This window comes from Varanus komodoensis, unplaced genomic scaffold, assembly GCF_004798865.1.
Source record: "Varanus komodoensis strain SLA01 unplaced genomic scaffold, ASM479886v1 scaffold110, whole genome shotgun sequence".
Taxonomy (NCBI): domain Eukaryota; kingdom Metazoa; phylum Chordata; class Lepidosauria; order Squamata; family Varanidae; genus Varanus; species Varanus komodoensis.
In genome coordinates, this window is record NW_025335318.1 from 1072996 (window position 1) to 1100937 (window position 27942).

Below are 27942 nucleotides of genomic sequence, written 5' to 3' on the forward strand. Positions count from 1 at the left end.
CAGGCCCCGCCCAGTCCCCGTCTCCGTCCCCGGCACCCCCCCCCCCGCCCAAGCTGCGATTATGGGTGCGGTTTCCAGCCAGTGTCGAGATGCCTCTTGGGGGGGGCGGGGGGAAGGTGAAGGCTGGAAACAGCCTCTCCCTTGCAAGGATGGTAGTTGTGCGTAAGCGAAGGCGGGGGCGGGGAGGCCGCGCGCGCGCGTAGAAAGCGTGATCCAAAGGGCTCCTTTGAAATTGGGATCACGCGCCCCTCCTCTAACCATGCTCGACAGTAGGAACGTGCATTGAATTTTTGCTGTGCGCACTCTAAATGAAAATCATATTTAAGCCGCTTGTGATGTTAGGCTGGAGAAATAAAAGCAGAAATGCTTCAGATTGCACGAGGAAGAGGAACGAAAAGAGGAGGCGCCTCCACCCATTTCATCTCCTCCTCTCGCCGTGCTCGTAGCCTTTTCCCCCTTTCCTTAATAAGGCGGAGGGAGCGAGCAGGTCCTTAAAATTCAGGCTGAAGATTTCGTTGCCCGCCCGGCCCTGCTGGCCTCGTGAAGATGACACGTGGGGGTTGGGCGCCTCCGCCTTTATGAATATGCATCGGAGTGGGCGTGGCGAGCCTGACCTTCATTTGAACGTCATGAATATGCAAACAAGACGAGATTCGCCTGTGCTTCTGTAAAGGGCCCGTCGATCGCCAAGCCCGGTAAGGAGTTTTTGCAGCAGCCCCCCGCCCCTGGGCGTGTGGAGCACGGCATACTTTCTCCCTTGTCCCGAGCTGCGGTTAGCGGACGATTCTGGGCTTCCCGGGGCCGTTGGGCGGGAATTGGGTCGGGGGAGGTGGCGAGGCCGAGGGTAGGAATGGCTGTGCAAGAAAGAGGAAGGGACCGCAAGGGTCCTTAGAGGGGTGGGAAGGCCGCGTGTACCCCTGGAATCCTTAGAGCTACGAGCTTCGCAACCGCATATTGGAAAGATCACGTTTGTCTTGAGTTGAGTCACGGCCGCGGGAAAGCAGTTGTGCCTCGTAGTCCATAATTCCTGCAGGGATTGTAATAGGCCTGAAATAGAGATGGTGGAAGAGGTAGGGGCGGCGGATTGGCTCTAGCGGGAAGGCGGATTAGTAACATATGGTTTGCGCATGCAGCAGTTTGTGTGTGTTGGCTGTGCTTTTTTCGGGCTGTAATTTGCTCTGATTGTTTGCTGGAATCCGGGATCGGGTGCTTCCCAGGCTGTCTTTCTACTTTCTCGCGTCTTTTAACTGGGATCCGTGTCCCCTTCTTTGTAACCTCGCCTCTAAGTGCGTTGTGAGTCTGTCCTCCACCCCCTTCTGGCTCGCGTTCTTCTCTACAGCACTGCCTCTTACCATTTCCTGTGGCTGCGATTCCATGTCACCCAACGTAGCAATTCGTAATTCCCTTTAAATTTGACTAAACATTCATTCCTGCAGGCAAGCTCTGTGACCTTAAATATATTTATTTATTTATACCTTAAATATAGCCTCTGACCTATCCCAGTAGCCACCCACTTTTGTAGCAACATAAAATAGCATCTCTTGGGCCATGGTCACTTACCTCCGTTCACAATTGACCCATTTTGCTTGTGGGAAAAGTGGCCAGAGTATGGGAACTCTCCAATTAGTTCACTCTCAGTTCCCCAATTCTGTTTTTTGTGAGGACTGATTGGGGTTTGTTTGTTTTTTGCGGGGGGGGGGTGTATAAAGGCCCTTCTATGAGAAGAAAGGTTAGACAATTTCCACTGAATCAGACTAATAAACCTTATAAGTTTTTATCATAGAAAAGCACTCACATGACCAGTTTGGATGGAGTGGAAGCCAGTGGATTATAGAATAAATAAATGAAGAAAGAAGGCAGCGGAAACACATTGCAGTGTAAAACAAGGGCCCCCAATTATGCTGGCTGACCTACTGCACCCAGATCTAGGCACATCCCTTGCTTCTCTTCGTTTTCTTAAGTCACCCATATCAGCATTTCCTTCCACATCTTTCACTTCTTGCAACCATATTGTTGCAACTTACTTCACCTGATGGAAGAGATGCCTTTTTGACCCATAGCTGTGTGCCTTTGATCTCTTCCTTTCAAAATTCATGCTTCCTATCTCAGCTCTGCTTTCTGTTTGGAATTCATTTTTGAACCCCCTCCTGGAAATCTATTTGAACTAGAGGCAGGGGTCAGGAGCAATCCATCTTTAGAATACATTCCTAACTTTTCAGTTTGTAATAAACCGATGTCATTTCTACTTGGATTGTGTCTCTGTTGCTGCAAGCCTCATCTGCTCATATGGCTCTTTTCTACTTTTGTTCTTTCCCTAAGGAAGTTTATCTTTTGTTTTTTAATCTAGTTTTTCTTTTTCTTTAATAAAAGTCTGCATATAGCTTGTGTGCATTCTGTGGTTATGCTGTGATTAAGGTCTCTCTAAGGTCCCTAGAGACATGTAGCAGGAGACAATGAATGCTGTAAAGATTTTGCAGGGTAGCAGGGGGAACAATGGCCCAAAGATTGCAAGGGATTTGCCTGAATGTGTGTAGCAGTTCAAACAATATTGTAACCAGGATCTCTGGTTTTACCCTGTAGTGCAGGGGTGCCTGCACCTCTGAGGAGCCTGCACCTCTGGGGGGGTGCAACATGGCATTTCAGGGGGGTGTAACAAAGAGGAAGACTGTGTTGCGATTTGCCAAAATTGGTGAATCACATTTTTTACCAAAAATTATTCCAATAATAAAATTATTAGGGTTATTTTTGTTTTTGGGGTTTTTTTTGGCATTTGGATTCAGTTCTCTTTTGTCAATCAAGACAAAATCTAGGTATCGCCTGAATCCACAGGCAGACTTGCAGAACAAATCAGCAAGAAAGTTCCACATTTTTACAAAATCATGAATGAGAAACAGGAACAAAGAGGTCGTTGAATTTAATGTTTGCAGTTGGGTTTGATTTTATTGTTTACAATGTTTTCTAATTGCTCAATGGATATTTTAATTTTATGCACTGAGTTAAAAGCTTATTTTTGAGTTCAGTCTGTTTACCTGCAGTACTGTATGTAGTTCGATTTATTGCTCAAAAATGAGAAATATGAATTCTCCATCTTCAAATATGATATTACTTTTGTAGGGGGTACAAACATAAATCAAACATTTTCTAGGGATACAGCACATAGAAAAGGTTGGGAACCACTGCTGTAGTGTGTTCCTGCTGTCTTCTTTCTTTATTTTTAAGTCACTAGTTTTCATTTCACCTAAACTGTTCACATGGGTGCTTTTACATGATAACTGCTAAAAAGGCTTTTTGGCTTGATTCAGTGCTATTTCTAACCCCCCCCAACACACACACACACACACACACACACACACACACACACACACACAATGGAGCTGCTTTTTTCAGAAGAAATAGTGGTACTGGGAGATATGTCTTTCTCCTTTTCCACTTGACTAGAATGCTTGCCTCTGTGCTGAATGATGTCTGACCTGATCAGTTCTTGCTCTATAAAAAATTCCATATCACTAAGATTTGAGGTAGTCAATTGCTCTGTTTTTCCCCTTTACCTAAGAGAATTGTCAGTTTCACCTCCCCTTTGTCTTTAAAATCGAACTGCCTTTCAGCCCAATTCTGTGAAATAGTGCTACAACAGAAGTTTTAAAAATTGTGATATACCAGCATTAAAAAAGGAATTTGATATGATATTGGGTTGGGAGGAAGTGACAGAGAAGACAGTGAGAATGCAACAATTTGAGAATTCTTGTCTGGGTTCTCAGGAATAAGTAAGTGACTTGTATCTGAACTAGAAAGAGAGACTACTGTGGAAGCATTTTTAGTTGTATGTGGCATTAGTAGCCCTTTTCATGTTGCCTAACTCAGTAGTAGGAAACTGTGGCTGTCCAGAAGTTCTTGGACTTAAGCTTCCACCGCCTTGACATTGGTCATCCTGGCTAGGGGGTTATGGGAACTGTAGTCCTACACATCTGGAGGGCATCAGGGTGAGAAAGGCTGCATATTGTGTGTATGTTGGGTAAGTAGCCATTAATGCCTAGCTCACCTATACTGCAGAATAGGGGTGAGAGCCTCAAGTGCAGGGGGCAAATCTGGCTGACTTGGGAGCGCAGTCTGGCTCTCTGCAGTTCTCCAGATAACCTTCCCTGGTCCACCCCATTTTCCCCAACTGACAATCCTTTGTTGATTTCCCAGTCTGTGAACAGCCCCTCAGTGATAAAAAGGTAAAGTGCCTCTCCTGAAGCTTAGTAACTGCCAGTAAGAGTGTCAAGCTCTGCTGCTCCTTTTGGCCGACACTTTTGCCTTTCTTCCCACTGGAATGCACTCACCTTCAAGAGCTCCGAAATGGAATTTGGCTCTTGTGCTAAAATAGGTTCATCATTTCAGTGTAGACAGATCTAAAGGAAGGGTCCTCTTGTGCTAATGTCTTGCAGGTATAAGTGCTTTACAGGAGAAGCTTCTGTAAATGCCCAGCAGTGCCCTTTGGGCATTCTCTTGATTCTCCTAGTTCAACTTTCCTACTTCCTGCCATCTGCATGTGCCTTTTGGCATCTTTGAATCGAAAGGTTTCTTCCTACATCTTCTCTTCCTCTTGCTCATCCCCTGAACTTTCCTCAGTTAGATCCCTGTTATAGTCTGAGCAATATATTTCCTGTAAGTTTCCAAACTGAAACTATCCAGGTGGTTCCAGCATAGGTAGATTGTGGTCTGAGCCTTCTTGCACACATCAGGAAGTCCTTATGTACAGGCTTTCATTATGTAGAAGCAAATGATAGAGGTTGAATTAGATCCAAGTGGGGCCTTGCCTCAGTTCAGTGATCTGCTCAGCCAGGAACTCAGGTGGTTGTGCCTCTGCTTCAGTTCCCCATCTGTTCTGTGGAATAATAATCTATCTCACATGGTTGTGGGGGAGCAAGAAGAGCATTTCTATATTCCTGACAAATAATTCTTTACACACTCCTTTCTTCACCATCTGAACCTGCCTATCTTCTCTTTCTTCCATTGCTTCACTCTTTATCTTTGTTTACTGCTTTTCTGCATATCTCTCTTTCATTGTTGTACCAAGGCTCGCTTGAAGACAAAAAAATATTCATCCTTGTGCCTAACAGTGATTATAATTCCATTCCTTATTTTTCTTTCCTAGAAGTGCAATCATAGATTCTTTTTAATAATGCATTGATATTCAACTTTATGTACCTCTTTAAGCGAGAAATATACCTCCTTCTTTTAAAGGAAGAATAACTTTGGTAGAAAAGATCATTTATTTGGGACCTGTAGCAAGGGTGCAACCAGATCTTGCAACTGTTTGAGAAAGGAATACAGATCACAGATGGAAAGTCAGTTTGTTTTGTGTGCCTTGTGAACTAAAACTTTGATAATGTGTGAAAGAATGCACCCTTCAGAGGTCTCTAGCAAAATGAGCTACAGTTTTCCAAAATAGGAGTTGTATTGCAATACAGAGTTTCTTTGTAGACTCAAGTCATTTCTACCTACAGGGCAGTCTGTCATTTTATGGTAACACGTTCCTTTCTCCAGCCTAATGCCACTTAGATGTTTTGGGTGACAACTCCAGTAATCCATGACTATTGGCCAGCATATGTTGCCTGTGACTGGTGGGAATTGTAGTCGAAGCATCTCGAGAACACCGCATTGGTAGGGACTGAGTGCCTGTCATGTTCTCCCTCTAATGTTTTGGCAGTCATGTTGAATTTGGAAAGAGTCTTTTCTGCTGTTATTTCATTGTGGATGAACTATTTGCTGTTCTAATAGATTTGGCTAGGATTCCAGGTAGCTTAAAGCACTGCTAGTTTTAGAAGTCCATGTCCAAGAGGCAGCAGGATATGGCAAACATATCTGAGGCACTGGTAAAGACTAGGAGTTAGCAGTCAAGGAGTACAACAACCATCCTCAGCTGGGTGTTGGACCACAACTTCCATCATCCACTCCCCCCACCAACCTGTTGGCTGAAGAATTCTGGAAGTTGTAGCTCAATGTATCTGGACAGGACCAGCTTGGGGAGGCTGCAATTTGGTAGTGTGTGGCTTGTAGAAATGAACTAGGAAAAGGAGGGGCTTGAGCATCAAGAAAAAAGGTGGCCTTCAGAGGCACTCCATCTGCTTTGAAACCTTTCCCAAACCGACTTTGAATGGTGGGCTTACTCCTCTCAACTATGTGGAGACGCAGGCTAAGAGTGAGAATTGTTTGTTTTTGTGGCTGTGAATTCTGACATGCAGAGGGTGGGTTTACTGGTGAGCCCTGGTTCTGCCTCGTTCTTGTTCTTGCCTGCAGTCTGCAACATAGGCTTCTATAAGCAAGATGCTGGCTGTTTCTCCTCTTAGCCCGGGTTTGGCCCTCTCCTGAAATCTAGTGGGAGGCCGTTACCATAGTGACGGGAGCAGGCCTGGGCTTTACCTCATTGAATTCCAGTGGCTGCGCCAAGCGATTGAGAAATCAGGGAGGGGGGAAGTACTCCAGATGTTTACTCCCTGCACTGCATATCCGGGTTGGGAGCATATACAGCTGGGACAGGGCTGAGCAGAAACTCTCCCGCTGCTTGCTCAAAGGGGTGGGAAAGAAGTGAGGGAGCAGGAAGGGACTTGGACAGGGGAGGGTGATTCTGCTGGGGGAAAGCAGCCAAGTGGCGGGGTTTGTTTTGTTTTGTTTTTTTTTGTTTTTGGCGAAAGGACGGGAGTTGACAAAAGAAGGCAGCAGAAGAGTGGCAGAGGCAGATTTGGCAGGAGACGTAGGGAAGGCAAGGGTGTGGCAAAGGTGGAGCAGGGGTGCGCAGAGCAGAGTAATAGAAGACTAGGAGGCTCAGCCTGCGTACATTAGAGATCCTTGTCCTTCAGTCTGAGTCATGGCCTGGATGGCATGTGGGAGACCCGCTCCCTTGCATCTTTGTTCAAGCCTGCCCTGGGCATGGCCTAACATGATACTGTGTGTGTGTATGAATGAGTGTGAGAGACTGGGGGAAGAGGGCAATAGTTTCCCATGTTCATGCAGGTAAGGATCCAGCTGAAGAAAGTAAAGGAGGGTATTGGGAAACTTGCATTTTTGTGGTGTTAGCACCAGTGGTCTGACATTGGGAATACATTCTTGGTTATCTCTTGAAAAGATTTTGCAAACTGTCTAACCATTTCCCCCCCCCTGTGTTCTAGGGGCTGATAATAATGCTCAGTTCAGAGTCCCATTCTGGTGATGCAATGGACTCTAAGCCCCAGTCTCTGGGCTCTCCGTTTCCCTGTACTGCTGCCAACGGTAGTAAGGGACCCAAACAACCAGCAACCAGCCCTGAGACAGGTACGTCATGGGACAGCATTCTTAGAACTGAATTGATTGCTGTAGAAAGATGGCTGTGGGTCAGCACGATATGCCAAGTTTATAGGGGCTCTAATTTTTCTCTTTATTATTAAGAGTTAATATTAATCAATTTAGAGTTGTGAACAGAGCAGGACTGCATGATACAGCTTTTACCAGACTAGACTGTTTTAGGCTTCAGGCAAAGGATACCATATTTTAATGCTTTCTATGTGTAACCCCAGACACAAACTTTCAGGAAGACTAAGTTAGAACCTTTCTCCCTTTTTGGCTAATTTTCTATGTAGAGGGACAATTCTTTTTGGCACAGTTAGTAGATAATTCAGACATGCAGACTAAAGTGGCGCTATGGTGAAGAGCTGTTCTACATGATTCTGCTGATCATGTAAAGCTTAGATGCTTATTTCTCGTCTCAGATCACTGCAGCTTAAATTCTGTCCAAAGAGTCTTTATCACCACCTGAGAATCACAGGCTTCCCAGATCAGAAATTAATTCTGTTTGATTTGTGTCCAAAGATGCATGCAGTCTTAGTGCTTAGTGCATGCAGTTGTGGACAACATATTACAGGCATATATTAATAGCTCTGTGAGGTTGCACAAACAATTATGTATGGACAGGATTATAGTGTGTATTATTTTTTTTTAACAAAGTCTCATTTTTAATGCCTGCACTGGACTTTCAAGGGTGTAGAATCTGCTTACTTTGGCAGTGAGAATGTGGTATCTCAATCTTAGCACCTGCCCTACCCGCATCAGCAGTTTTGTAGCTTTTCAGAATGAGATACAAAACATAGCAAGAAAGGAAATCAAAAGGAGATATTTCATGCTGCTGGTGGGTAGCTTGGTTGGTATGGCAGTTTTAAGAAAATGGGTCCTCCCTCACCATTTTGGCTTGGCATTGGCTGCAGTTATTTAGTGGAGAGAAACTACTGATGTTGGGAATAAATGTACAGTTTGAGTTTTATTAAGCGATACTTAATTTCAGACTGGTGTGACCTGTGAAATTCCTATTATTAGAAAGGAAGAGAATGGCAAACTTACCACGACAATACATGGAGTTTGGCCTTCTGGCATCATGGTGAGATGCACTTGGGAAGGAGGCATAGGTAAACCTTTGTTTAGTATAGGGCACTGAACAATGATTTGGTGCCTAGGCAGTGGATTCTCCTGTTGGATCCATATAAGAATTTAATTATTATGCTTTGAGTTTGTACACTGCATTAAAAGTCTCTGTGTTTTTCATCAGGGGATGCCCGTCCAAAGCCACCTGTGAAACCCAAGCCCTGTGTGCTGCCAAAGCCAGCCATGCCAGTGAAGCCTGTCCCTGGGCTGCGTCAGGCTCTCTCTGAGGTGCCCTCTGCTGAAAAGATGAATTTGTTGGCTGGGCCTAAGCCATATAGCAGTGGGGCTGGCAATGCTGTGAAGCGTCTCTCTTTTAGTCTAAAGGGCCCTCCAAGAGAAGATACCAATGGAAAAGAGGTGTCATCTCCATTTTCCACTGTGGTCAAACAGTCTGGAGAGAAAGAAGGATCTGGCAGTGCAAAGAAATCCAATGCTGCCGAAGGAGCTTCGGGGGGAGAGCATGCAGAATCCTGCAGTATACGTGAGAGCGCTGCCCCTTTCAAAGTGAAGCCGGTGCCAGTAGCAGCCAAGCCAGAGCGTTTCCCTGGGACCACAGTGGAGGAGATCTTGGCCAAGATAGAGAAACCCAGCAAAGAGGGGCCAAACAGCCCTGACAGGCCTCGGTTGGTACGCTCCTTCCTCAGCCAGGATGGTGGCACAGCTGTTCACCTGGGGCCCAAGGGTTATGCTGCATTTCGCAGATGTTCCAGTGGAGGTGAAGCAGGAGGAATAGAAGCAGAGGGGCCTGCTTGCAGAGCCTCTTATGAAGCTGAGGAGAACAGATTATCAAAGAACAAGGAGGAAACCACAAGTTCAAATGGTCAGCATGTGCCTGAATCTGAGCAGCCAGAAAGAGCAGTCGAGACAAACTTAAATTTCCTTTCTAGGGACAGGTGAGGCTCAAAGAATTCATTGGGTATCCTGGGTGATCTTGGAAGATTGGCTTTACTGTATCTCATAATGGACTGTTACATTAAGAACTACAACAGGATGCTGATCAGCAACTATTCCAGTCTTTGAGTGAAAGGGAAGGTGAAAATGATGGACCAGATGTCTTGAGGGTGATCTGCTAGCAGTTCTTTCTGTTTTTTCATGCTTAGCTCTAGCAGAGGTAAATTATCCCTGCAATTTATGAATGCTGAAGTTCGTGCAGTTTAAAACTGTACAGCTATGCCTGCATAGTTGGGAATAAGTCTCATTCCAGTCAGTGTAACTTTACTACAGTGAATAAGCTTAGATTGAAGTGGACCCCATTCTGATAATTGTAGTCTTTGTAAAAGCTCCATTATGCTAAAACCTAAGATAATGTCTGAGTGGTGCCAGCTCTTGGGTCATTTTTTTATGTGAGACCAGGCAAAGAAAATGACTTTGAATCAAATGTGATTATTTGATTCACAGATTTGATTCAAATGTGAGAGCCAGTGTGGTGTAGTGGTTAAGAGCATGGGACTGGGACTCAGAGGATCTGGGTTCGAGTCCCCGCTTGGCCATGGAGCCAACTAGGTGACTTTGGGCCAGTCACAGACTCTCAGCCCAACCTACCTCACAGGGTTGCTGTTGTGGGGATAAGATGGAGGAGGAGAATGATGTAAGATGCCTTGAGCCCTTTGTAGGAAAAAGGCAGAATATAATTTGCAATATAAATAAATAAATATAATGATGTTTGGTGGTTTTCAGTGAGGCTTTGAAGCCTCCGTATTGGATGCCATGGTGGGTTGTGATGCATGTCAGTGGCTTTTATGAGTGTTCAGCCCCATAGCCTCTGGGTTATTCAAGGGTTGTTTAACCTTCAGGCAACCTGTGCCACGTGGGTTCAGATGGCATGTCAAATCATGGCAACCCCGTGCTGGGGGTTAAATATTCAGGAAGGCCTCTAGTATATGACAGAACCCACCGCTTGTCCTGTTTCCTGATAGTGATGTGTCTTTCTCTTAGTAGCTCCAGTCGACCTAGCATGAGCTGTGATGGAAGCCAACCTGGGCGTAGAAATCCACCATCTCCCCCTGGCGTGAGTTATCTGCAGCACGGCAATTGCTCCGCTGGGCTCTCTCCTTCCGGGCTCTCCTCTGTCTCAGGGGTATCTGCCACCTCTCTCCTTCCGGGCTCCCTCTCTGTAGGGTGCGTGTCTCCTTTCTCTATTGATGCTTCTCTTCAAGAAGAGACTGGTAACCCAAGCAAACAATGCACTATCATGCTGTGCTACTGGGTTTCCCAGGCTACGCTTGTGGTCCCTTTTTCAGTCTTGGGGTATGGCACCATGCAGAATCTCCTGCATTGGCTTATTCATGTTCCTGGTACCTTGGGGTTTGAAATGTTCAACCTGAGTCCTGTGTAAGATGGTTAGTACTAGACATTTTGACATTAGCTCTTGGGAAATGTATATGCACTGCACAGTGTTGAAAAACCCAAGGCATGCTGCCCCCATCACTATCCCAATACTGATTTTCTAACCAATCTACCACCAACAGCAGCAAAGTCAGAGAAATGGATCCATATCTCTTCAAACCTTTTAAAAAGCAAAAGCTGGTAAATGAGCTAGTATAAACCTAGCCTAGACTCAGCTTGAAAGATTAATGCAGAATTCTGGGCCCTTAGCTGGAGGGAAGGGAGCAGCTATAACTCAATGCATACAGTTCAGTGTTCTGTCAGGTATGAAACAATTCCCCAACTGCTCGGCCTATGGCCAAATCCAGCAGGGAGGGTACAACATCTTCCTGTTACATGTTTGGAATGGGGATGGTAATGATTAACTCCATTTACCTCTCCTGGGAAAGGAGGAGGCAAGGGAGGTCATCAGCTCACTGGGTGCATGATCTACCTAGCTTGGGGTTTTCCACCTCCTCTTTTGTATGTCTAGTTGGAGAGGAGGCAAGACCTGGGGTGGGGCACATGATCTTGATATTACTGCAGCATGTTGACTGACTTCTTCAGCTTCTTTTCCCTTCCTCCTCCTCTCTTTGCATTTCATTTCCTTCTGGCTATAATGACTGGGGGAAAATTTTATGGGAGGCTTTTTCAAGATGAGGTCAGGATATGTATATTGGAAGTAGAACTTCCAGAGTGTGGGGGCAAGATCTGAGCTGTATGAACAAAGAGATTCTCCCAACTTGGGTGATTCGGGGTAGGGAGCAGGATGGTGGGAAGATAACCTTTTATTCGAAATAACAGTTTTGCAGCTAGAGGGGTCAGAGCGAAGGTTCAATTTTAGTTGGGCTGTTCAGGAAAGGATGGAGTTGGTGTGGCTTTTAACCTTGCTTTCCTTGTCTTTCCCCCCCAGACCTATCAGCCCCTCAACAAGCTTTCTTCTGGAGTCTCACCTGGGTCTCCTGATGCTCCTGCTGAAACAGCTCAGCCCCCAGGTGCTCCCTATTTTCCAGCAGATGTTTCCTGTACTGAAGCTCAGTTTCCACCAGGTTCCCCTGATGCACCTACTGAAGTTCCCCAGTCTCCTGTGGAGGCCTCTCTTGGTCTTGGCCAAGCTCCAGGGTCCCCTGTGACCCTTGCAGACCCTTGTCCCCCAGGATCCCCCAGTGCTTTTTTAAAGACTTCCCTAGGACACACCCTGTCTTCCTGTCTCTCAGATCTTCCTGAGGTTTCTTTGCTCCCTGGGCAATCTGCTAGCTCGACCAATGTTTATGCTGAGCACAGCCCAGAAGTCCCTCGCTGTGTGCTTGGAGTCTCTGAGTCCCCTGGTTCCCCAAGCACTCCTTCTGAGTACCATGTTGGTTCTGATCAGCCTCCTGGCTCTCCTTCTCACCCACAAGACTCCTTACCTTCTAGGGAGCAAGATCCCATCAAGAACCCAGCACAGGTGCTCCCTCAGTTCTCACAATTGGTCCTAAGGCGTGCTTCAGAAGGAGTAGTGCAGCCACGTGGTAAAAAATTGACCAGGGAGGAGCTGGGAGGATCCTTGGCTGTCCTCCCAAGAGAGGGAGGAGGGGGCCCTCTTTTAGAACAAGCAACAGCAGGAGAGTCCAACTGGAGCCTTTCACAGTCCTTTGAATGGTCATTCCCTAACCGGGCTTTTGACATTGGTGGGAGAAGACTGGGGTCTCCTCCCAGGTCTCCTATTAAGGAAACTGATGACACCAGCATTTTGGAGACAGAATTAGGTGGAGAGAGCCCTGTCCTCCAAGGATCTCATGAGGAGATAGGTTTAAAAGGCCAGAGCAGGAAAAGGGAGGAGGTTGAGGATTATGGGAGCTCTGCCTGCTTAGATGGCTCCAGGGAGTCCCCAAGACATGGGAGGAAGGTTGAATGGGAACTGGAGTCTTCTTCAGCCCTTGGGATGTCAGCACCTGGAGGTCCTTCTGCTCAGCATGAGCCCATGAGCCCCAGGTTGCAGAGCCCTATAGTAGCAGAAGAGGGTGGCATTCAAGTGGAGCATGATGGCTTCCAGCCTTTTGCCCCAACTTCTGAGAAAGAAGCTTTACGGGCAATGGAGCCCTTGCCAAATGTAGAGGATGCTGCCCCCCCTGCAGAACCTTGCATCTTGTTCTCAGAAGATGCCCAAGTACAGACAGCTGCCTCCTGTCAGGAGGACAATAGTGCTCTGGCTCTGGCACAGGAAGGCAAGACAGGGGGTGTCGACCATGCCAAGGGGCTTGAGCCTGATCATAGCTCACACTGGCTGGATGAACTTCTGGCATCTCCACCTCCCAGTGCTGATGACACCAAGAGGAGAAGCACACCCAAACCAGAAGATCCCACAGGACCAGAGGTAAAGTGCTTTATTTGTAGGGGCATTTGAAGCTGCGTCAGGCCAACAAAAGGGGGTGTGAATGGCAGGCATTCCTGGCATCCTCTTTCTAATGTTTTTATAGCCTGGCCTGGAAGGTGTTAAGTAGAACCAAATATGGCTAGATGGGTGTGCTTTCCTGCCCAGTTGTATAACAGAGACTGGGCTTGTCTTTGGGATGGGCAGGTCTTCGTTTTTGAGTCAGCTGCAAAGCGGTTGAACAGGTTAGATGACTGCAGAGTGCAAATGCGGAGGCTGAGCCAAAAAGTGCTGCCAGCTGGGATAACCCTCCAGTGCTCTGAGGAGGAGGAGCAGCAGCTTCACTCCCCAGTTCATGTAGCAAAGCTATTCCTGCCTGTACTGAGTTGTCGCTTGGCCAGCTTGAAGCTGTGGCTAAAGCTCCCTCATACTCTGCCTAAGGAGGAATGGTGTGATCATTAGTTTGGGAGGCCTTTGTATGCACATGTCTGTGTGTCAGCTACTGTACTAGGCTGTGTAGAGTAACTCATGTAACTATCTAGGGAGGCTTGGTGGTTCGAAGGACAAGAATTAATCATTCATGAGGTGATTATAATACAGAGTGTTTCTAAAAACTTAGAAACCAGATGGGCTGATTAGAGTTGCAGGGGCTTAGTTCCTGGGGCTGCTATGCTCTGCACTGTTGATTGTCCAGTTTCAGTTGCTGCTGTTTCCTGCCTTTGTTGGGCCACTTATATACCTCATTTACAACTTTTCCATACTCCTTGCCAACATATCCTTGCCAAAATTTCTAAATCATTCCTCAAAGCTGATTTCAAGTTACAGTTTTCTTGCAGGGAAAGCACTCTTACATAGACATTATGAGTACATGTAGACATTTCACTCTTTCGAAAAAGTTTGTAACATGCTGCATCTATCCACAATTGGATACAGCTCTTCAATCTGTGGCCATGCATTTAACAAGAAATGAGCAGGTATCCCCTCACATTGTGAGAACAAGTGGCAAGATAAGTGATAGGAGTCTCCATTATTTCAGATTTGTTGTTGGAAAGTGGGAGTGCCCACTTCCCTTTCTCTCACAGATCAGAGATAACAGCGGGAGTTTCTCTCCATGTTTCTTCCTGAAGCCCTCCGTAGCTTCCAGGAGGAGGGGCTGCAGGAGGTTGAAGGGCGGAGAGGGAGCCAAAGTCTTCATGGGCTAGATGGGAACTTCTTTGGGCCACAGTGGGCCCCTAGGTTGGAAGTTCCTCATCCGTGCCTTAGGAGAACAAATTAGTAGCATAGTAGGTTTCCTTGTTCTGAGAAACCACTGGTCCATCAAGCTCAGTATTGTATGCACCAATGGTTTTCAAATCTTTCTAGACCAGGAATCCACATTTAGTTCTAATTTGCCTTTTGGGACCATCATCTTAATTTTAAACCATATATTTGTATGGTAGTAGTGTCAGATCAAGCTGACCCAGCGGATCCCATTGTGCCAGTAGAAGACCAGGAATCTAAGCTGACTGGAAGCAGCTCTGCAGGGGTTCAGACGAGAGACTTTCCTAGCCGTACCTAGAAATGCCAGGAACTGAACCTGGGGCCTTCTGCTTGCATAACAGGCATCCTTCTGTAACTTATGCAAGTTAAGTGAATACATTCCGATTGACTTTTTGGACTCTGAATGTAGGGAGAAAATAATGAACTTGAGTGTTTGATTTGTCTCCTTACTATGATTCTTATATGGGTGTGGGTTGGGATAAGGGGTATTGGTATTACATTCAGTCCCTTCTAAATTGCGCCTTCCTCCTAAGGTTTCCTCTTTGTCTTGCTTTCCTTAGAATCTCCTTGGATGGTCACAGAAGGACTTTTGCAGTGAGTTTGGCTTTGTAGGAGATGATCAGTCTGCTTTTGGAATGGATTGGTCACCTCATGTCACTAAGGCGGATTGGCCTGATGAAACGGAACAGGATCGAGAGTTTGGCATTGGCACACGGGACTGGCTGAGCTCATATAGTGTTGGTGATGCCAAAACACAGGATATAGAATTTGGTACCAGCCAACAAGACTGGACCAGAGGGACACCACTGATAGGCAGTTCCAACCCAGGACAAGAAGCTTGGCTTGCCACCTATAGCAACAGTTGTGCGGACCAGCAGATTAAGGAGTCAGATTGGAGCAGCACATACATCAGTACCGTCGAGTGTCAGGACCAAGAGCCCTACACAAGAAAGCCAGGCTGGCCCAAACTCTGCAGTGCTGAGGATGATCAGGGGAGCAGCAGTTTTGAAGCTGAGAAGACAGGTTGGGGCAGCCAGTACCATGTTACTGCTGCTGAAGGAGCCGACTGGGTCAACAAATACAGTGTGGAAGATGCCAGAGGTCTAGAATCAGGGGTCAACATTAAGTCCTCCGAAGAGTATGACAAGTACATTACTGACAGCCGTCAAGATACCAAACTTGGTACTGGACAACCAGAGGTGCCTGATGATTGCAGGGCTATGGATGCCACCTCTCAAGATACAACACTGAATGCTAACCAGTCAGCTTGGCCCAATGAAACCAGTGCTGGCAGTACTGCTAATGAACCACAAACAGAATTTGGCACCCAGCAGGTTGAGCAACCCAGTGAAAATAATGCTAACCACCCAGAATCTCAGGGTAGTGCTCAGCAGCAATCACAGCCCATGTATGGTTCCAGTGATGGCAGCTGTCAGGAGTCAGAAATGAGTGTCAAGGTGTCTGACTGGTCTAGCAGATATGACATGGGGGTTACCCAATCCCGTGAGGGTCAGTTCAGTGTTGAGAAGCCAGAAGGAACAAGGAAATATGATGACAAGCAAACAGGCTGGGAAAGAGAACTAGACAATGGAGACAGGGGCAGCAGAACTGAGTTTGATTATCATGATCAGGAGTTTTGTGCCCAGAAGCAGGTTTGGGCTGATGAATACAGCCTGAACAAAACTGATCCTAGAAGTGGTGATTTCCCTGCTGGCACACGAGATTGGGTCAAAGACGCTCATCTCTCAGAAACAGAACAGAAAGAACTGTTTAGTGTCACAGAGAAGGACCAAACTGGTAGTTTTGGTTCATTCCAATTCTCAAAGCAAACAGTGACAGTGGATTTGGAGGAAACAGTTGACCGACTGATAGATCAGGTTGGGGGCTTAAAAACTGAAGCTAAAGGAGTAGGAGAGGAACAACCTGCGTGGACTCAAGATCTTGGTGTCAGAGATAAGTATCTCTCTGGTGACTTGAAAACTGAGAGCCCTGATTCATCTAAACAACCTGCAGAGAAGCAGCCTTATTGGTTCTCTGGCCCGGGCTTGGAAATCATTTCTGCCTCATCTGATGCAAGGCCTGGGGTTCTAGAAGAGACCAGAGAACCTGGTGTGGGACAAGCAGATTTGGCCTATAGTTCTGGCACTGAAAGCATGGATGTATCTACTTTGAGGCCTAAGGCTTTCGATGGGACTAAGGAAGTGGACCTAATAGATGGGACTGGCACAGCTGAGCATAAAGGCCACAACAATCCCTTTGGAATTACTGGTTTGGATGGAGATGTGGCACAGCACCCAGAAACTGCTAAAGAGAGGTAAAGGCTGTCATTTTTATTACTGTTAAGATGGAGGAAGAGTGGAGTAAAATGAACATAGCATAATGATACACTGAAACTTGAAATTTTGCATGTGCATCCATCTTTGTTAATCATCTTTTGTAAAGAGTTAGTCAAGGGATAGTTGCCTGCCTCCTATCTGCTTCCCCGCATTGCCCTCATCCCTGTAATTATCTGTTTTTGGTAAGGAATTACCATATGGTATCTTGTCTGTTGAGCTCTTCTGTTGTATTCTGTAGACTTCTCCTTACCTCCAATAATGTCTCCTATTATGGTGTCTATGGGACTTTTCATAACCTCTTTCCTTTACTGACTAGAATTACTTTTCCTGTGATACATATGCTTTGAAAATCTGTAGAAAGTGGAGCAATATGAGCATTCTCTTTCAAATGTCTGTCTTCCTCATTTTCCTTTTGATTCCACTAACAAATACTTTAAACCTTCAGAGTTTGATGCCACTTGGAACATACAGTTCCTTCAGAATGTATTCAGCTAAGCAGTATGTTAGAATATTGCTCTTTAGTGTATATCCTTGACTTATTTTCCTGTCAGCTTTCAAGTTTTTCTAACCTTTGATCTTCTTGCAGCTGGATAGCTTCTTGATGATAATCAGTTTTATTTTATTAGCACATTTCTTTATATTCTACTCTTTCTGCTACTTGAGCCTTTTCTTTAATTTCCTGGCGATATTGAGCACCAGTTGTCAAGAGTTTCCAGTAAGAAATATCAAACCTAAACATTGCTATACTGACACAAACAGTAAAGTGTGGGGCCTGCAGTTAACAGAAGTGTTAGCTCTGTTAGCCTCAGCCTGACATGGTCCCTAATCAGCCTTCTGAACAATCCCCTGAACAATGGGAAATAAGTGTGGGCATGATATTCAAGCACACCAATGGGAGAACGGGCCATTTGCCAGGATGCAGAGGGGCATGGCAGCCTACTCTTCCCTGGAGAGAGCACTGTTCATCTTCCCTGTGTCAATACATTATCCAACTTCCCAGCTTCTGACCAGTTACTGTGGAAACCAGCAAGGAGTTAGGATTATGTTGATGCGGAAGTAACATAAACTTGGCATGACTTGTATGAGTAAGAGTGGGTAAGGACAGGCTTTACTGGCCTGTTAGCTGAGCACTGTGGTCTAACATACCTTGCTCAGAAACTCTCACTCCTGGAGCCATCCCTGTACTGCATTCACCAAGAAAATGGTATTTTTGAGAGCCAAACAGGTTAACTCGAAATGCAAAACAGAGTTAAGAATAGCAGGCTGCAAGCAGACCTGTTACTGACTTTCTAGCCTTTGCTAAACTGGGAAACATTTTGGGTTTATACAGCTAATACCCTAGTTATGTTCACTTCACTTCCTCTGGGTTATAGCTTCTGTCTCATTCTAATATTCAGAGAACTTATTTCTTTACTTAGAATAAGACTTCCAGCTTTTGTGCTGTTTTTATCTGACTGCCCCCAAACTTGGGAAGTTGACAGTATGAAAGGGAGGAAGCACATGAGAGAGCTTGCATATGCTGCACTTCAGCAAGCTAGCTATGAAACTCCTGAAGCCTTCACATTGTGTCCTTCATGCATATGTGGAAATCAGAGGAAGAACTGGGTCAGTTTTAATCTCAAATGACTGAAATTGTCATCATGTAGTCCTTGTAACCTGAAACAAACAGATGAAAGATGGCAAAGAAGACTGAGGAAGTGACCTCTAACCAAGGCCATGCCTAGTTAAAGACCTTGATTCCTTCCATGGAGACGTTTGGTGGCGATTTGCAGATTGCATTAAGGATAATTTCTGCTTGTCTCCGGATGGTGAGGATCAGGCTGGTCAGGTGTCTGGCCAGCTTGTGAGCAGGGCATAAGAGCAGCAGCTGTCTTTTTCAAACCTCTCTAGTACTGAGAGGGATTCTTTGCCTTTGACTTGGCATGAGTTCCATTTAACTATTGCAAATAACTCTTGAGAGACTGATGCTCTAGAAAACAAACATACAAATTTTGGGGTCTAGCTGCATGATCCGTGTCGGTGCATATTACACAACTCAAACATCTGCTTCTATCAAAAAACTTTGGGATTTATATTTGTGCTTGTATATTTTGACATATCTTTCTTCTGTATTATGGGTGGGCAACTTGTGACCCTCCAGATATTTTGGCCTACATATCCTATCAGTCCTAGCCAGTATAACTACTGCTGAGGGATGATAGGAATGGTAATGCAACAGCAGTGAGGCAACCAAAGTTGTCCACCTTGTGCTATGCTTTACTGCAGATATGTGAGAATGACAAATGGGAGCTTGTACATAATATGTGAAGTTGCCCTGGGTTATCCTTTGCGTTTTTTGCTGTGTATGAGGCCTGTGAGCAGAGAAGTGTGGAGACAAAGAAGGCCAGCTTTGCATTAAGTACTGGCATCAGCTAGCAGTCCAACAGTTGATAATCCTGGATTCCTTGTCTTTGGTCGTCCCTATGAATTGCAAGAATTCCATCGCAGTGGGGATAGCCCAGAACCTAGATATTTTCTACAGTCGCCGAGTATGACTTCTGACACAGAATCTGGTGCTATGATTGCACAGGGCCTACATGAGTGTTATCCTACTTATTCTTGCAACAGCCTTGTGCAAGACACAAGGGTCACCCAGTTATCTTTTGCTAAGTAGGGATTTGAACATGGGGCTTCCTGGTCTGAGCCCAACTATTTACCACTACAGTACTTCGGTTCTCTGATGGGGAAACTTGTGTGTGTGTTCCTGATGGCTCTCTTATTTTAAGACTATCCCTATCCCTCTTGGTTATTTTGTAGTGGGTTGTTTCCGAGTGGAGACTTCCTGGCTGAATGTTCTGATTCAGCATATTTGACACCTTTAACACAGCTCCTCATTTTTCAGTTGCACTTGCAGGAATTAGCACACATTATCAGTGTTGGCAGAGATGACACCGTCCAAAAGAGTGACCATTTCATAAAATCTCCATGCTTTTCTTTGGTATTCCCCTTTTGTACACGTACACACTTCCAGCCACAGAATAAACTGTCACTTAGGCCACCTTTTACAGCTTTAAAAGAGTTGCAAAGTTTTCCATCAGTTGTGACACAGTACTCATTCAGCAAGCATCCTTTTCTATACTCCCCATCCCTAGGTTTCCTTTGCCCTTTATTCTATTTGTGATAGAAGAACCTGAACAAAAATTTCCTTACCTTTGTAAGGGCAAGTACAAACTGCATAGTCAGACCAAGTTATGCATGACATTATCTGATGTACATAGTTTATTCTAGTTACAGAATTAGGACTTCTTGTTTCAGCATAGCATTTTGGAGTCTACAAAACCTTTCCTCCTGTAATGGGACTGAATAAAAAGTGCTGTCAAGGCTGGATTCTAACTGTGCATTTTTAACCCATGTTTGGTCATTCACTCGAGTTGACTAAGGCTGCTCTGTATGTCGTGCTATGTGAGAGCAAGCCCTGTGTAATAGGGTGGGGGCTTCTGAGCAAACCTGCATAGGATTGTACTCCTGATTCTGCTGGGAGTGCAAAATGAAGAAAGTCAAGATAGTTCTTTGCAGGCTGGGGGCTCCTGCTGTTTTTTCTAAACACCCACTGTTGCTTTGGATCATGTAAGACCCATGTGCATCCTGAAGTGGCTTCACACCAGGAAGGCTGTACCAAAGGGTATTAGGATTTGTCCTGCTTGAGTCATTTGTACAGCTACTTTATTAACAACAGCATCTTTGAATCCCCTTTCATGGTCTTCATCCCCTGGCAGCTATGATTCAGTCCTGTTCTTTACACAGCTTCATTACTTGTACATGTTGTGAAAAAGGATTTGAGAAGGAATATTGCTGATATGAGATTACTTTGGGATAGGGGAAGGGAAACTATCCTAGGATGATGATAGCCTTATGGAGAACAGGAAGAAAAACCTCACACAGACTTGCTTTATGTCAAACCCAGCAGAAAATTTCATAATCAACGACTGTCCAGTCCTAGCCACTTCCTGGAAGAGATGGTTTCCAATAGTGCTGTCAAAGAGTTGGCACATCAGAAGAGACCCGCCTCCTTCCACAGCTACCAGCTGGAAGCACAGAAGAGACTGAGCAACTTGCCTGATGAGAAGGCTAGGGTATCTCCTTCTCCAGTGGAGAAGGATGAAAAGGTTTTGGTTGGTGCCGAGGGTGGAGAGAGCCAGTTGGACATTGGAAATGGGAGTCAACTGCCTGAAGAAGCAAGGGTGCTGAGTCATCCAGAGCAAAATGGAAGCCAAATAACACAACCGGCATCCCAGGAGGGTCATGCTTCAGAGAAGGCTCTAGAAGTGATGAGGGAAAACTTCTTTTTAGGGGTAAGTGCTACCTAGGGTGTTTCTGCAATCTGCAATGTGTTCTTGAGAAACTTTTGGCTCATTCACCTAGATGCAGACTTAAACTGCGCAGCAATGCTGAGATGTGAAGGGCTTTCATATTGTTCTTAAATGCCTTATGGTGTCTTTCAGACAGTGGGCTGAATTTCAGTCTTTCTTGACAAAATCCCTTTACTGTGAACGGCACTCCATCTGCCCTTTCCTTTTTGTCCCCTGATGCGGGCTTTGCAAGTTGGCTCAGGTCTCCTCTGGAGGATAGCTTATGTGTGGTTGCTGAAGCTGTATTAAGCCAGAGAACTGGGGAGGGAAGAGAGAATTTTTTCTAATGTTATCATTTCAGCCAGTTAATTTACAATTCTCTTAGGACAAAATAAAGATTACAACTGAAGTTACTGGGGAGGTTTTCAGCTGGACCACACATGCTAATCTGCCTGGAGTTCTACCAATACATCCCAGTGCTATGTGGAAAGAGCTAGCATTTCCAGACCAGGGATGATAAGCCCTGTTCCATGCCAACGTTGTCATGGCTTCATTCATTGGCTAGAAACCATGAAAGGTGGAAGAAGACTCTTTTTGCTTAGAAAACAAATAAAATAATCTCTGAACATTTTGTCTTACATCTCAGCTTGTATAAGGGGTAGAAACTTTTTATTTTGTATTTAATACAAGCTAGGAATCTGGGCAGGCCTGGCATACCCTTGGTCATGGCTCCAAACTTCATGGTGACATCTGGGGACCTCACAAGCAGGCTTCTATAATGAAACTCCACTGAAAAGTATTTAAGCAGTTTCATTGTACTTGCAGCACTCAAAACCCATCTAAAATTTTAGCAAGCTAAGCTAATCTGAGGGCAGGTGGGGGATGGGACTGAGAAATAAAAATTTTCAGGGTGGGCCAGAAGGAGGTAAAGCTGAGAAAGTTGTATAAGTAGCATCAGCAGTTTTGCAGGTGTGTGACGTTGCTCTGCATTTGTGTGTGTGTGTGTGGTGGGGGTACATTTTATTTATTTGTTTTGTATCCTACCTTTCTGACAATAAAATAGCACTCAAGAAATCTTAGGCAATTAAAAAGCAGACAAATATTTAGTACATTAAAAACACAGAACACACAAAAATTACAGAAGACAAGCAGGCCCAGCCTATCAGACCAGCTTATAATTGGGATGACTACATACACAGGAATGTCTTTCTCTAATCTTTTCCTTCCCCTCTTGTGCATGGATTCAGGATACAGAGGTTCTGGACAACACCGCATACCGTGAGCGTGCTAATTTGGGCCGCAAGAGGGGCCACCGGGCACCAGCCACACGGTCTGGAGGTGCTCTTTCAGAGAATAGCAGCTGGATGTTCAGAGATTCCACAGGTAAGATGGAATGCTGCAAGCTGGGCTGGACATGTGGTTTGCATGTGACTGTGTTGGTGACATATTCCTGACACCTTTACTGAAGTTTGCTTTTTGTCCTACATGGTTACATCATTTATGTGTGGCATGTTCCTGTGAGGCTATCATGTTTGTTAGTTATATACCCACCTTTCTTCACAAGAAATTCTGTACAGCTTATGTACAGTTTCCAGTCCCACCTGGACATTGTTGAGGGTCAGACTCTTCTAATGAATAAAAACAGTGATGATAATAAACAATAATTAGTAATACATTTCCTTCCTTCAGCACTCAGTTACAGGCTTCAACAGATGGACTAGACATAGGCAGCAAGGCTGACTGCAAGAACGAATTTTGACAGAATTTCCCCACTTTAACTCCCATTACTATGTTCTAGGCCCTGTGTATAGGCTTTATTTTACTTTCTTTGGTGTGGCATGAATTGGGCTGGGGTGGTTCTATGGCATTAGAATGGCTTTTTGTGCTGTTTACTGCCACTTCTGTGTCCTTAGAGCCTCGAATAGCTTCCCCAGCCTCAGATGATGAAGCCCATGAGGAGGTGAAAAGTAGGAAGTCAAGAAATTCTCCACTCTCCAAGGGGGTAAAGGTGCCCCTCTTTCCTGGTCTCAGTGCATCAGCACTAAAGGTAATATCTGGTGGGGAATCCGATGAAGAATGATGCAATGAGGACCAGCATGTTTTAGGGAGGGGTCATGGTTAGTTATTTGAATGTTCAGGGTCAAATTTCCAAGCTGAAATCAAGGTACTGATTAGAGAATGAGATTGGTATCTCACTGATGGCAAAGAGATTGCAGAAGGCAGCTTTGAAAGAGCAAAGAAGGTTGTTAGTGAAGGTCAGAGAGAAGGCATACAAGAGAACTATAGTTTTGCTTACTACTTGCTTCTCACTCTCAGAATAGTAGAACCAAACAGGTCTATTCCATGAAATGGATTGGTGGGAGATTCAGGACAGATAAAAGGAGCTACTTCACACAGTACCTGATCAGACAGTGGAACGTCCTGATAGCCACCAGTTTGGATGGTTTTTAAAAGGCAATTAGAAGAATTCATGGAAATAAAAATATTGATGGCCACTAATCATAAAGGCTGTGTGCTGGAGACAGTATGTCTGTGTATCCCAGTTGCTGGGCAGCACAAGCAGAAGACTGCTATTGTGCTCGTGCCCCACTTGTGGGGTTCCCATAGGCAGCTGGCTTGGCCTCGGTGTGAACAGAATGCTGGACTAGATTTATGCCAGATCGCATCCAGCATAGCTGCTCTTATGCTGTTATGTTATTCTATTGTGCTTGATCCTAGGCAAAGTTGAGAGGACGAAATCACTCTGCTGAGGAAGGAGATCAACAGAGTGAGGCCAAAGACACTAACGTACAGCGCTCTAAATCGTGCAAGATTGCCAACATCAGTGGGAAGTCTCTGGTGCTGCCGCCCAAGCCAGAGAAATCCTCAGGGTAGGTGTGTGGTTGAGGAACAGAAGTTGGACAAGAGCCTGTGGTGGCATGTCTGTGTGGCAATCATGCTCAGTGCAGGAAAAAGGGTGTGGCATAACCCTCTCTAGCAACTGTAGCAGAAAAGCAAGAGAACCAACGATCATGCACAGGAAACCAGGAGACATGTCATTTATACTAGGGGCAATCCCAATCCTCCGAGTGGTGCGTTATCAAACAGCACAGCCCATGTGCCAAAGGGGGGCGTCGCCATGCTTCTGCAGAGCTCCAAGCTTTGCAGGGAAATCCCTCCTGCCACCGCTTTTGTAGTCCATTATGAACTGAACATGCTAAGAGGACATGAGATGTTGATTGGTGGTTGGGGAGAAAAATAGAAATCATCTAAAATGTAAATAAAATGAAGCAGTGTGACCAGAATCCTGAACAAGGAACATTTCATGCTGCAGCATTTGCTTGCAGGTTCCATTTTTCTAATCTTTAAGGCACTGGAACCCTCTTGTTGCTCAGTTTCGGGTGCCTGAATATAATCTATCCCTCTAAAGGGTTCACAACTGTTCTTAGTGGAACCTTTTGTCTTTTTAATGCTGATACTGAATGAGACCCTAGTATGCAGCTGATGAGCAGCCCTTGAGCAGTCATCAGTTGACCTACTGAAGCTGGGTGAGGTGCTTGCAGCCCTCAGCCTAACTGATGCAGGACAGTGCAGGGAGAGAGATGTGCTATCCTGAAAGGCTTTGGCTTTGCCCACCATTTGCTGTGTCCTCTCATGGGAAAACAGCCTTTCATGAGAAAAGGATTCTTTGTATGAGGGGGACAAGTGGCATTCAGTCATGTGCAATTTTTTCCTTGCAATGCATATAAGCTTTGCAGTTGGCCATTCTTTCTTTGAGCATCCCCAAATTATGTTCTTATGGAAGTGTTGATATTCAGAATTAGCATCTCTGATACGAACTTGCCCCAGTATTCTGTTCTACAGAGGCTCTCCTCCATATTCCTTGGTTGTTGGCGGTGCAGCAAAAGGGCACATGTGAGAAACATTTCTCTGTTCCTATGTAATAATTGCACAGTCTGTCTAGGGCAGGGTTTGGGCATCATGTGGCCCTCCAGATGTTGGACTACAACTTCTGTCATACTTTACCACTGGATACACTGTTTAGGTCTGATGGTAGTTGGAGTCCAGTTGGAGTTGTGTGGCATTTGGAGGGCCACAGACTACTTCAACTCCTCATTGCTTTTCAGTGGGTGGTGAAAACTCTCATATTCCAGTGAGTGTTTAATCAATCTGGCCTTTCACAATGTTTTAATTGCTGCATTTGACTGTCCTTGTTAGTTTGTATTTATGCTTAATATTTTATTATTGTAGTGGTGGCTTTATTAGAAATCAACTTAGTGAGCAAAAGTTGGGTAGATTAATTAAAATCAATAAGAAATTAAATAACCTGTTTTGGGGCCACCTTTGCTACTTAATGTGTGGCGTTATGGGTTCCTCCCTGGGTCACTGACTTACCTTCTCTTTTGCCAATCACCCATGGCAAGCATCAGACCTGGAGGAGATGGGGCTACCAATGCAACACCCCGAGATCCTACTCCCTGTGTTCTGTCTCCTTGCTGCTAGTGGTGGAGTAGTTGGGAAATCAGTTATGTATATCTATGTGGTTGGCAAGCTGATTGTTCATAGTAGAACCACTTCTTTCCTCCCAGGGTCAATGTTTGACAAGTCTCTTCTTGTCTGAAGGGAATTTGAGATATGGGGAGAGGCATACTCACATCTGTGTCAGACAAAAAGCACTGGATGAAAAGACACTTGGTTCTTATGCTTTGTTCTTTTAAGACTGTATACACCTTTCTTTCCTTTCTTTACGTGGCAGTGCCAGCATACTGCTTTTAACTATTTTGTGCCTCCTCAGGTCAGAAACATCCTCACCCAATTGGCTGCAAGTTCTGAAGTTGAAAAAGAAGAAACCTTGAAATAAAACAAACATTCAGGCAAGTGTCTTACTGGACGTGGAGCTTGAATCCAACTTCCTAAACAGGCTTCTGATCCTTGCTATCCATGCGTGTGGAATCACAGTTGCTGAACAAGTATGCTGCATACAAGCACACTGCATACTTGGCCTGCATAGCATGAAAAATGGGTGGAATTTGGCAGTTTAGCCTAAATTTTCATGGCAACCTGCCTGTGGCAGCTATTTGTTAAGCAATAAACCTCTGAATTGTATCTTGAAGAGGAGGATGAAGCATTCAGGCCACCTAGAAGTTAAAGCACTCTTCATAGACGTGGGCTTGGAAGGTATTGTAGGCGTGACTGTTGAGTCTCTTCACTCACACCCAGGATTCATATGGCCTAAAGGCTCTCCTGCATGTGCCTCAGCCCATTCTTGTTTAGGCTGATGGTGCGGTGCCTTAGGGTAAGATTTTGCTTCCACTAAGTTTTTTCTTAGGGGTTGTGGTATGTTTGGGCCCTCTTTTTGCTAGTGTGGTAAATGAAATGTATATTGAATTAGTCTCTCTGCTATCTATAGCTGGCCGATCCTAACGGTTTGTAATCAGAACTGTCTTTCTAGAACATTTCAGAACATGTTCAGCAACCAAGTCAGAAGACATGAACTCCTCCAGGCTTTAGCTAAAATTGGACTGCTGGATTTGGCTTTGTGGTTTAGCTCCACCAGCCTTTTCTTTGTTCATTCAAATGCCAGCATAAACCCAGCTTAGGAGGGACTAATCTTGTTTAGGGCAAAGCTGTAGTTGGTAGAACTGTATGAATCTGCAGAGGCTGCACTGGCAGATGGTGCAAAAAAGATGTGTAGGCTGCCCTTCTGGCATCCTGTGTAGGTAAGTTATCTTTCAGATTCATGATGGCCACCTGTTTGAATCACAGTGGTCAACCACAGTAAAGGTGCCTAAAACCTCTGTCATCAGCCAGAAGGGGGATTCCTTTGTGAATAGTCTGGGTAATGGAATGGTACTCACTTATCTGTGAGGTTGAAGAGTGGTGCCTGACAGAACCATGCCTTGGGAACGCATCACTGGTTTATGCGGGTGTTGTGGCATCCCTCCGACCCCTGGAAAAGCATGTGGGATGGACATCCTTCAGCCTGCATTGGGCTGCTTATCGCCCCCTACTGGATGCTGATGTAGGCTATGTGCTATTCCTGCCTTTGATGTGGATGGTGTATATTTGGCCTGTCTCTGTGTTTTCATGCTGGCCATGCCATCTGTCTGCATGGAAGTTTGAGTTGGGGAAAGGAGATTTTTTGTTTGGGAAACATTAAAGTGAACTGGGTTGGGGATTTGGTATAATTCACAGCTGTGCAATTTGGAAAAGTCACATCAGTTCCACTGCGCAGCACCAAAGGGCCCGTGGGAGGCTGAGCCATAAAAGCGTGCCCATGGGCCAGAGGCAAGCGACAATACAGAGATCTCCACACTACAGGAAACAACCTTTCCTATCTTTGTAATTAATTCCTGTCATCACACCCTTCTTTTTGTTGCAGATGTCGCTCTCCTGCTACTGGGGCCTTGACAGTGGATGCCCCGGCAAGACATTCACGGGTGGGGGCTGCATGGTGTGGCTGGAGCCAGAGCCCCTGCCTGACAACCTTGAGGGGAAGGGGGGAGGGGGAGAGGGAGAACGAGGCACATTTATGCACTTTGTATCACACTCACTCACTCATGCATATAGCGGTCAGATTCCTCTCTGCCGCTGTCCTGTCTGTTTCCTCCTCTTTTTTTCTTCTTATACCACATACAATTTTATAAAGTTTCTTTATTTTATTTTATTTTATTTTTTTTGTAATCGGTCAAAGAGCTTGGTCCTGGCCCTTTTTCTTTCACCCCAAGGTAGGGAGGGAAGACAAAGAGGTGAGGCTTTCGCTCTCTCTGCTGCCATATAATGCATTTCAGACAAAAGAGAAATGATTTTTTCCCCTTCAGTCACTTGAAACAAATAAAGGTTTTATGGTTATGGAGACACTGTGGTTATTGTGTGCTTGCATGCAATC

General features: G+C 45.2%; 1 protein-coding gene across 7 annotated transcripts; it reads left to right on the forward strand.

Moving 5' to 3' along the window:
• The first annotated feature begins 242 nt into the window (after positions 1–242).
• Positions 243–27909, forward strand: TNKS1BP1 (tankyrase 1 binding protein 1). Of its 7 annotated transcripts, none has more exons than XM_044420845.1 (12): positions 243–695; positions 7152–7293; positions 8558–9326; positions 10369–10510; positions 11711–13153; positions 14971–16724; positions 20690–21077; positions 22322–22457; positions 22988–23121; positions 23793–23944; positions 25849–25927; positions 27436–27909. In XM_044420845.1, exons 2-11 carry the CDS (start codon positions 7164–7166, stop codon positions 25907–25909), a joined length of 5109 nt encoding a protein of 1702 aa, XP_044276780.1. In that variant the 5' UTR covers positions 243–695; positions 7152–7163; the 3' UTR covers positions 25910–25927; positions 27436–27909. The 7 variants fall into 7 exon arrangements, with proteins under 7 accessions (XP_044276780.1, XP_044276776.1, XP_044276778.1 ...); XM_044420841.1 differs by lacking the exon at positions 243–695 and adding an exon at positions 3461–6184; XM_044420843.1 differs by lacking the exon at positions 243–695 and adding an exon at positions 3461–6184 and having other exon boundaries at positions 10372–10510.
• The last annotated feature ends 33 nt before the right edge of the window (positions 27910–27942 follow it).